The sequence below is a fragment of the Aricia agestis genome, chromosome 3, assembly GCF_905147365.1.
Source record: "Aricia agestis chromosome 3, ilAriAges1.1, whole genome shotgun sequence".
In the NCBI taxonomy this organism is placed as follows: domain Eukaryota; kingdom Metazoa; phylum Arthropoda; class Insecta; order Lepidoptera; family Lycaenidae; genus Aricia; species Aricia agestis.
In genome coordinates, this window is record NC_056408.1 from 18,180,147 (window position 1) to 18,190,672 (window position 10,526).

Genomic DNA, 10,526 nt, shown 5'->3' on the forward strand with positions numbered 1-10,526 from the left:
CAAATATTGTATTAATGTCCGCCGCGTTTCCCCACAAGAGGATGCCGTAAGACATTATGCTATGAAAGTAGCTAAAGTAAACTAATCGCGCGGTCTCTACATCAGTGATTTCACGAATTTTTTTAACAGCATATGCTGCAGAACTTAGCTTATCTGCCAGCTTTGCAAGAAAATAAACGCACACTACTTGTATGAAAATAAGCACAAAATGGCCACGCAATGACGGGCTAAGATTACATCTATACTATAATACTTTATCTATGGCGTAGTGATTATAATATTATTATCTTTTTTGGTTTCTACAACCAATAGCGACTGAGCGGCCATTTGCAAGATACGTCAAATTTAGTTCTCTTCCCTCATATGCCGGCACTAGATATAGGCGAACGCGTTGGCCGACGCGTTGGCAGACGCGTTGGCCCAATGTGTAGAATGGGCGTTCGCGCGTTGGCCGTAGGTATTTAGACGTTGGCCGACGCGTTTGCGCGCTTGCCGCGCGGTGTCGGAAATGTCGGCAAAGATCAAAGGACATTTGTCGCAAGCTTCAAATTCAAATCATTTATTTCGGCCATCAGTGGCCCATATATTAAAATAATATAATTATTTTATAACTTATTATTTAATAATTATATAAAATATAATTATTAAATATAAAAATTATTTAAGTACTTATTATTATTATTATTATCATAATGATTAATATATATTTATTATTAAATAAATATTTAATTTATTTTGTTTTTAGTATTTGTTGTTATAGCGACAACAGATATACCTACACAATCTGGGAAAATTTCAGAAATCTAGCTATCTTGAGACCTGGATACAGACAGACGGACAGACAGAAATGCAGACAGACATTGAAGTCTTAGTAATCGTTTTTTGCCCTTTGGGTACGGAACCCTAAAAAACATCGTGAGGAAAATAGCATATCCAAGAACCTTATTTTTTTGCAATTTTGATATGATTTTTTGGTATATTATTGTCTATCAACATCGCTTTCACGTGAAAGATCACAAAAACAAAGGAAATAACTAGTTGATTCGAAGTAGATACAACTCTGTGTATCTCAGATTTATTTTTTAAAATTATCGGTTTCGGTTATGGTTTAGAAAAAAATTAATTGCATATTTTCAATCTACTATTTATGCTCTACTTTGCTGTACATAAATGGGGATTGTCCATTTTTTTTAAATTTTGCTCATTACAAAAACATTTCGAGGAATAAGGTCAGTGATCGTTTTTCTGTATATAAACGAAAAAAATACCCATTAGTTACTTATATTTTTGAACAAATATGTTTAACCTTTGTTTGACCTTCAATGGTGTTAAATTAGCAATAAATTCGACCAACATTACGTTTCGAACTTTTGGTAAGCTTCTCGTATCAGCTTTCACATAATGAGAACTTGCATTTGACGAACCAGCCATTATAAATAAGATTGAAAGGAAAAAAACATACTGCAGAGGTCAATTATTGGCCGCCGATGATGACGTCAGAGCGAAACTTAAAAAATTTATTGAGAAAAAACTAGCCAATGAATTTCAAAATTATTTAATTTATATTCTTAAAATACCCTATTTTAACTAAAAAAAATATAAAAAGTGCATGTGATTTTTTTTGGACAATGCCCATTATTTTAATCGACTATGGGTTTTTTTTTGGCATTGTCCTTTATTGAGCTTTATCAGAGTAAAAACTGCTTGTGGAGCCAAAAAATCATATCAAAATTGCAAAAAAATAAGGTTCTTGGATATGCTATTTTCCTCACGATGTTTTTTAGGGTTCCGTACCCAAAGGGCAAAAAACGATTACTAAGACTTCAATGTCTGTCTGCATTTCTGTCTGTCGGTCTGTCTGTATCCAGGTCTCAAGATAGCTAGATTTCTGAAATTTTCCCAGATTGTGTAGGTATATCTGTTGTCGCTATAACAACAAATACTAAAAACAAAATAAATTAAATATTTATTTAATAATAAATATATATTAATCATTATGATAATAATAATAATAATAAGTACTTAAATAATTTTTATATATTAATAAATAATAAGTTATAAAATAATTATATTATTTTAATATTACAAAATACATTATATTATGTAAAAGTGAGTTTATTTCTTTGTTTGTTACGTCTTCTCGTCTTTTACTTATTTCGAGAATACCTTTTAAAAACTTTTTATTGTCCACATATTTTACAAAGTAATTATATGCTGTGAATAATATTATACAGTTGCAGCTCCTCAACATCCATTTTGAATCCGTCCATGCGTTAGCATTCTATAATCTATATAGTTTGTGATCCGTCCGCACATTGACGCGATCCAAAGCATACTGAACGACCTTCCTATGTGTGGATTACTCACAAACGGCGTTGCAAGCGCACTGCCAACGCGTCTGCCAACGCGTCGGCCAACGCGTTCGCCTATATGGGGAGGCGGCTTTACTGGAGTCTGGAGTCTGGAGACTGGAGAGTGGAGACTGGAGGCCCGCGCCATGGCATTATCAATTATTTTTTTGTGTTTGGCAACAATGCAAATGACAGCAGTATAAACATAGATAAACTATTATAGTATAGATGTAGTCTTAGCCCGTCATCGCGTGGCCATTTTGTGCTTATTTTCATACAAGTAGCGTGCGTTTATTTTCTTGAATATTTCTATTTGTCGATTATTTCGAAGCACATTATGATACAGGAAAGAAAGTCAATTAGTTTATGATATCGATTAACTATAGTTTAAGTGATGAGAATCCGTAAACACACGTAAAAAGCTATGCAATTTTTACAGCCAAATTATTAATTGATGTGACACTTTTAGCACTTATGCTTTATATAGCACGAATAAGGGATTAATAAACTTATAAATTATCTTTTTAGCTTACAAAAATACCGATTGAAAAGCCCAAAAATCGTTGTTCAAAACTTACGTATTTAATGTTAAATCCACGTGTTTGAGGCATTCTTTGACCATTCTTATGGTTTATTATTTAGCGGAACCACAAAACTCAACAATATCTAGCATTAAATGTTCACTAAAAACCTTTATGAACACTTTTATTACATGAAATATGCAGACCGACTCCTTTGTTATGTCCTAGTAAGTAGGACATAACATTACACGCTTTTGACGCTTATACAGTATACACCGATATAAGGCTCTCTACAGTACCTCAATGAGTATAAAATTAAAAAAAAAAACTATCTTTCTAAATTTTATTCTAGACTCGTTGGTCTACATAGAAATGGCTGTATGGGCAACGCTCCCTTTGCCTGTCCCGACCGGGACGAATTAACAAAAAAAAAACTCGTTGGTCTGACGTCTATCATCAATCATCATTCATCATTCATCGCTCATAATATTATTTTGAAAAAGCTTTACAAAGCTTTCCCAATAAAAAATCGAAGTGGGGTATTTATACAGGTGGCTAAAATTCTATTTCAGTGTTGTTTATTAAATCCTAGGAATGTTAAACACCTTGCGCGGCACTTCGCCTTTATCTGAAACAATGTCGGACACAACCTTAGAAAGAAATCGAGCTGAAAAGGCCTTATTGACAAAAAACCATTCACAGAGCCAAGTAATACTCCACAAAATGCATACGAACCTGAAGAATTACGCTGACAAAAACGGCAACGATGTGTCCAAGAATGTACACACGGGTAGAAAAACTTTTGCATTTTGGACACTTATTTGCTTGTTATTCTTACTAGCGATTTGCAATCTTGTACTTACTTTTACGATTCTTGCTGTTTTAAGACTTGGTCACGGTAAGTTCTTTGATAATTTCAACAAATCTGATTATCACTTTTCTACTTGTGTTATAGAAAATACTCAGATATATTTTGTAAGATGTAAAATTTTGTTATAATTTATTAATGGATTAATTTAACTTATAAATTACAGGTCTCGAAAGCATGGAGTTTCTCCCTGAACACAATGCAATAAAATTTTTTGGTGAAACAAACCTGGATCATATTTATAAAAGAGATGGACTAATTGAGAGTTTTCAAGATGTTCCCATGAGTATTTCAAGTGACGAAGGATCTGTATTATTTAACTTACAGTCACGGTAAGAATTATCAATTTTATAAATTGGATCAAACTCTTATGTTTGTTTGATCTGGATTTCTTATCATACAATGGCAATTGGAAATATTTAATAATAATAGTTGTATTTGTTAACTACTATTTAAGTATGTCTATGAATAAATTCTAAGTTATTCTTGTATGAGTGGAAACACGAATCTACATAAAAAATTGAAAGAATTATAAAGTATAATACCATATTTTCAGTTTATCGAGATCAGATACGAAGATATTGGTTAACACCTCAGGAGTATATTTCAAGGGTGTGAACACGTTTGAGGTGACAGACCCGGTGACAGGAGAGCAGGTGTTCAGCACTGCCAATCCGGAGATCACAGTCGCTGAGTCGTTAAACAATTTGATTGCTAAGGTAAATATTGACATTAGTTTCCAATTACGGCTCCACTGAAAGCAAATGTTGGTGAATACAGTATGCCATGGAAAACAATTTTTTTTATATAAAAGAAGGCAGGTTGTTGTAGCCCTGATGTCACTGCGACCCATAAGGATCTATTGTGACTCCTTCGCACTAGAGTACTGTCCCCAACCCAATGCTGCTCATAAATTGAATGATATGGTTGGGGTTGGTGCCACGAATTTCCTCTGTGGATTAGTATTCGTAGCGACCAAGGTGCCTGTTCCTGCTCTGTAGTAGAGCAGATCAGTAGAGGAGAAGGTGAATAGGTGTCTCATCCTTCTCCTTACAGAATCCAAACAAATCCAAATGAATCGAAACCAATGTACCACCACGTTTTATCAGGGTAAAAAGTATGTGGCTAAGTAAAAGTAAAAAGCATATATCTAGATTCTAGAGCCTAAACTTTTACCATACTAAATTTAGTTAAGATCTGTAAAGGAGTTTTTACATAAATAAGCAAACACATCTCCGAAGATTCACATTGTATATTAACATTGTTATGACAGTAAGTGTCTAAACACACTATGCCGAAGTTCCGCGGCGGAAATTCCGCATGGTGTGTCATCAGTAATTTAAAATACATTGCAGGCGGAATCGAGCCGAACTTCCGCCGCGGACATTCGGCATAATGTGTTCAGACACTAAGGGCCTGTTTCACCACTTCCTCATTCCTGATAAGTGCTGGATAGGCTATCCACCACTTAACTTGACAGATGAAGTATGGATAATCTGTCAAAAAAGTTGTGAATAGTCTATCCGGCTCTTTATCAGGTAGTGGTGAAACAGGCCCTAAGTGTTATTTCTTGTCATTTGCAGCAAATCTCCACAAAACGCATATCATCACCTGTGGACAAGAACCTGACCATTCGTTCGGAGTCCTCGGCTTATTTACGAGGAGCAGAAGGCACAAGAATGGAATCCAAGGAACTCTACTGGAATGCCGATCAGGATATTTATCTTAAGTCTATAAATGGATCAGTAGTATTGAGTGGCAAAGAGGGTGTCTATGTTGACGTGAGAAACCTACCGATGGCGATGCCCATGAATAAAACGGAGAAATACCATGTGACGGGTCAATTCAAAGTGTGCGTATGTATGCCACAAGGTAAACTGTTTCGTATTGCGGTGCCCACCGGACAAAAAGTTACATGTTCTCATGTTAATATGACAGGGGACTTGAATCCTTGTAATTAATGTTATAGTGTGATAGATGTTTTTGGGTTCTGTTACTAATAAAAACAGTTACACAATGCATTAAGTTACACAGTTTTGTCCTAGTCTGTCAAAACACTTTTTTACTTTGTAAGTCATATTATCCAATGCTCCTTGTCAGCAAAGTTTTCCGACATGCTAGACAACATTGATAACTGATAAGTAATGCGTGTAATTATTTATGCGTATAATCGTAATTTAGTAGAAACATACGTATAAAGCTGGCATTCCACCGCGGCGCATGCTGTGCACGGCCACGCGGCGCACGGATTTATTAGTTTGACTACGTGGGTCAACGTTTCCACTGCAGCACACGCTATGCACACGGCCACGAATATGTACAACTGTAGCGCAGCAGAGTTTTGAATACTATGTACACGCTTCCGTGTATCCCGTGCACAGCATGCGTAGCGTGGCCAGCGTTGAGCTACGTGTGCACCATATTCGAGCAAGCTACGTGAGTAAATTCGTGCGTAGGTTGCAGTGAAAACAGTCACATATCGACGCCCCCACCGAATAATCGGACAATCGTAAAAATGAAAATGTTCAGGAGAGCCAAAAAACTGATTTTTGTTAATAACTCCGTCTAAAAAAAGCATCAGAGACTTTTTATATCTCAAATGAAAGCTAATTTTTTTGCCTATCTTGCTATCTTAACAATATTTAATTACCACCGAAGGTTTTTTTAAAATAAAGCAATACGCAACTTATCGTTCTGGAGTAGTCCAAGCTCTAATCATTATTGTCCATTGCATGATTATTCGGGTAATTTTGCGTTTCGATTGCAATAAAATGCACATATAATATCTCATTGCAATATTATTCGGGGAAATTCTTTGGGATAAGAATATTGGTAAATACCTATTACTTTACTATTCGGTGATTAAAAAATATTGTACACTTTATAATTATAGTCATTGTCGTTTATTCCAATGATTTTCTACTATAGGTAAAATAAAATAATATGTATTTTTGTTTTAATAAATTCATTATTTGATGACATAAATGACATTCTTGCAATCGAAACAGCTCTAGGTTCAAAAAAATACACTCTGGAGACTGGCTCTAACATTTTAGTAGTACTTATAATCATTGCAGTTAACCAAAATGTTATTCATAAACCTCATCGCCACCAGAGTTGGTGTCACAATAATCAATATCATATTATGTTCTAATAAAATGAATGATAATGGCAGGAAATTGCTTTAGACAGACTTCCGAGAGCATCGTAGGCCTTTCTTATATGACGGTGCTTTAATCGTCGACTTCTATCTACATCGTAATACAGTTCAATGTAATCAGGATCAAAACTATGTTAAAAACTTCTCAAGTTACAATACAATATTCACACAACACACCATAACAGCACATCTTATAGTAGCTAGCAATCGCATTCCTAATTAAATACTGAATTGGGTCCCATTAGGACCTGCAGGACAACTTCCACGAATAATGTTTGACTGTCTGACAGATGCTTGCAGGCGTGAACCTGTAACAAGTGCTGTCGTGACAGTTTTAAGCACTTCTTAGGAGTCTTTGCGAAAGAAGAAAATATTTAAATACGTTCTCGTTAATTTGTAACAGATCTCGCTGCTTATCGGTCACGATTAGTTTATTTTGTAGCAAGTATTGCCCGATGCCCATACATCCTTGTTTGTGAGAAAACCCGCATGTTGATTACAAAAATCGAAACAGAATATGATTATATATCCTGAAAACTGAAGAAGACGGATTCCTACAATAGCCGTAAAGTATAAAATAAAAATATGAGCAATGTACATAATTTAACGAATGTTAGGAAGGACTTTACCACTTGATGTCTTCCAAAACGACTGCTGGTCGTTCTTAAGTCTATGACGACTTAAGACATCCAAAAAAGCTAGCCAGGGACAGTCAGACATTCTTATTTTTTTTAATGAAGAAAGTCTGACTATTCCTGACTCTTGGGTCCTGTGTAAACCTCTGCGATGACTGATCTGATGCTGGTCTGAGACTGGAAGCTGGAGGTGAGTGGACTGATTATGATCACTGATCACCGCGAAATGATGGTCGTCCGACTCAGATTCTACAAGTTGTCTAAAATTAAAAGCCAACCAATATGCCCTTATGCCCCAAAGGTGCACCGAAGACGCCCTCTATAGGTTAGTAAACCACATCAGAAAGAAGAGAGAGAAGGAGAAAAATTTCTGTTGTGGTATCGCTGGACATAGAGGGGGCCTTCGACAATGCTTGGTGGCCAGCTGTAAAGGTTCGGTTAGCTGAAGTTAGATGTCTGGGGAACCTGAGGCGGGTGATGAGCGGCTACCTGAGTTGAAGGAGTGTAAAAGTGAGATGTGCAGGAGTGGAAGTGTGCAGGCAGGCAGCAATATATTTACCTGAATAATCATGCAATAGTCGTTTATCGTCAAATAGTTTTGACATATTTTTTCGTAATAGCCTATTGCCCAGTTTTTGGTGTAAAATACAATTTTAAGTATTGTTAAGGAATAAACACATAATTTTTTATATTTTTGTAAATATCCACAGAAAAATTCTGAAAAAAATCCACATGATGTATTTTGACTTCTAGATGCCAAAAATCGCATAACATCAAAAACCCCACAATAGCACATTGTCTGATTATTATTATATATATTAGGGGCGTCGATATATTTTCTTACAAAGCGAAGCTTGACGCACGTGCGTAGACTCTCCGTGCGCTGCGGTGGATTGGCGGCTTTAAGTAATCATGTAAGATGTAGGCCGATAGCCACGGCCTAATGTTAGTACCCACCTAATTTACTGTAATATTACAAACTAGTCAAAGAAAAAGCTAGTGGTTACTGTAGCAGCTTATGAAATAGACTGTCATATTATATCTAGTCAATTATTCTGCACGTGTCTAGTCACTATATTAGCATAGAAAATAGTGTGACATAATATTATGTAGTGCAGTGTTTTTTAACCTGTGGGTACGCGACCACCTGGAGGGTCGTGAAGCTTCTGTAGAGTTCGGTCACAAACAAGAAAAAAAAGGTTGATAAACACTGGTGTAGTGTAAGTCTATAATACTCTAAAGTAACAAACTACTAGTGATCTTTGACATTATAACAATGCACACGAGTTATGATAATTAGTGTACCAAATAAAAAGTTGAATAATACTTATTTAATTTGCATTTAACAACATTGATTATTGTTTGATATTAGTTTTTTAATTTTTTATATATGCATTATGCAGGACCGTATTTAAGGAAGGTGACAGATTACACAGGGCCTCCACAGAATTGTAATTTTGAATCCACTTTTGTGGGTCCTCTAACAACAAAATGTTGAAAAGCCAAAATAATACTCGTAACCAATATTATTTTCAAAATGTTACCTGAAAAAAGTTTATCATACACCTTCACTGCTCTCTGCCCGTGGGAATCCACTAAATTTTATACAGCCTTGCGATTATCTATGCACATAAATATGCACAAATGAATAAATTTACTTATGAAATGTTAATTTTATGAAAGGAACGAGGTAGTTTTCCAATACAATTTTGTTATTTATAAATAAGTATATGAAAATAGAAAGTATTAACAATAGTTTAATTTTTAAGGCTCAAATCACACCAAAATGGCAGCGGCGCGACTGCCGCACTAGACCGCGACTTGCTATTTTTAACAAGGAATCTTGCGTGTACCTGTCAGTGAAAATGAGTGTTTTGGATTTAATTGTTATTGCACGTATACTTGAAGTAGACGAAAGGTGGAAAAGACTTAGAAGAAAAATACATTTTCGGGTTCACCACCCATGGAAGAAAAATACATTTTCGGGTTCACCACCCATGGAAGAAAAGACAATAGGCTTGCGGAGAGCGAGCGCGGCGGGCGAGACACTAGTAGTGGGAATTAATGCTATTTTCTATTAATTTCATTAACATGCTAATTTTCGTGTCATAGCATGCTACGCACTATTGTTTAGCTATTTGCTATTACATATCTCGGTATCGTGAACTCTCGGTTCGCATCGCACCGCTCGTGTCGAGTACTATTTCGCACCGAGTGAAAAATAGCAAGTTCAATAGCAGTTAGCGCCTCGGCGCGTAACAGCGCGAAGAAAAACCGCAGACTATTGCTGCGCACGATAATATTAGCAATCGAATTTTTTAGCAAGTACGAATAATTTAATTTTATTGCTAATCATCTGTGGCGAGTCGTCGTGCAAGTTGCAAGGCAAGTTGCAACTTGCACGACGACTCGCCACACTTCGCTATTTTAGGGTTCACTAATTATCTTTGTGTCCGTACGTGATTTATTGTTAATAGCGAATAAATCGAGTGTTTGTTTTTGACATCTTTTATTTATTTTCTTTTAAATCTAAATCAGTAATTTTGAGTTTTGGCAGTTTTCCTAAAAGTATATTAATTTAAAGTCAATAGTAAATTCCTTATAAAATAATATTATCGTAGGGAGCTAGGTAGCTCCTAGCTGCTTCACTGGTGGCCCTCGACAGAACACACGCCTCCTTCATCATCATCGCTCCCCGCCCCTCCGCACCGCGCCAGCCAGCATATCGCCTCATCGGGTACATCGTCCACTAGCCGCAATGTACCGCGGCCTGGGCGACTCCGCTTCGGCATCATCGGGCTTTCTCACTACACCGACCGGTCAGCAAGCAGAGCACATCTCTCCTGGTCAGCACGTAGCATCGGCCCCGCACGGCAGCTATCCGACTCACTGGATCCCGTGCAGCAGCTTACAGTTCCGACTCACTGGGACTCACTGCAACAGTTCCGACTCACTGGAACTCACTGGCACTGGCGACTCAAGCGACAAGAC

General features: G+C 36.5%; 1 protein-coding gene across 1 annotated transcript; it reads left to right on the forward strand.

Annotated features, from left to right (window-relative positions):
- Window positions 1–3,337: 3,337 nt before the first annotated feature.
- On the forward strand, window positions 3,338–6,155 carry LOC121725551. The gene is made up of 4 exons (XM_042112559.1): window positions 3,338–3,770; window positions 3,907–4,072; window positions 4,297–4,459; window positions 5,324–6,155. The coding sequence occupies exons 1-4, from the start codon at window positions 3,467–3,469 to the stop codon at window positions 5,699–5,701; spliced, it is 1,011 nt and encodes a 336-aa protein (XP_041968493.1). The 5' UTR covers window positions 3,338–3,466; the 3' UTR covers window positions 5,702–6,155.
- Window positions 6,156–10,526: the final 4,371 nt, after the last annotated feature.

Coding starts and splice junctions, on each gene's coding strand:
- LOC121725551 (XM_042112559.1), top strand. CDS start 3,467: ATGTTAAACACCTTGCGCGGCACTTCGCCTTTATCTGAAACAATGTCG. Junction 4,073..4,296: donor TTATTTAACTTACAGTCACG/GTAAGAATTATC, acceptor CCATATTTTCAG/TTTATCGAGATCAGATACGA. Junction 4,460..5,323: donor TAAACAATTTGATTGCTAAG/GTAAATATTGAC, acceptor TGTCATTTGCAG/CAAATCTCCACAAAACGCAT.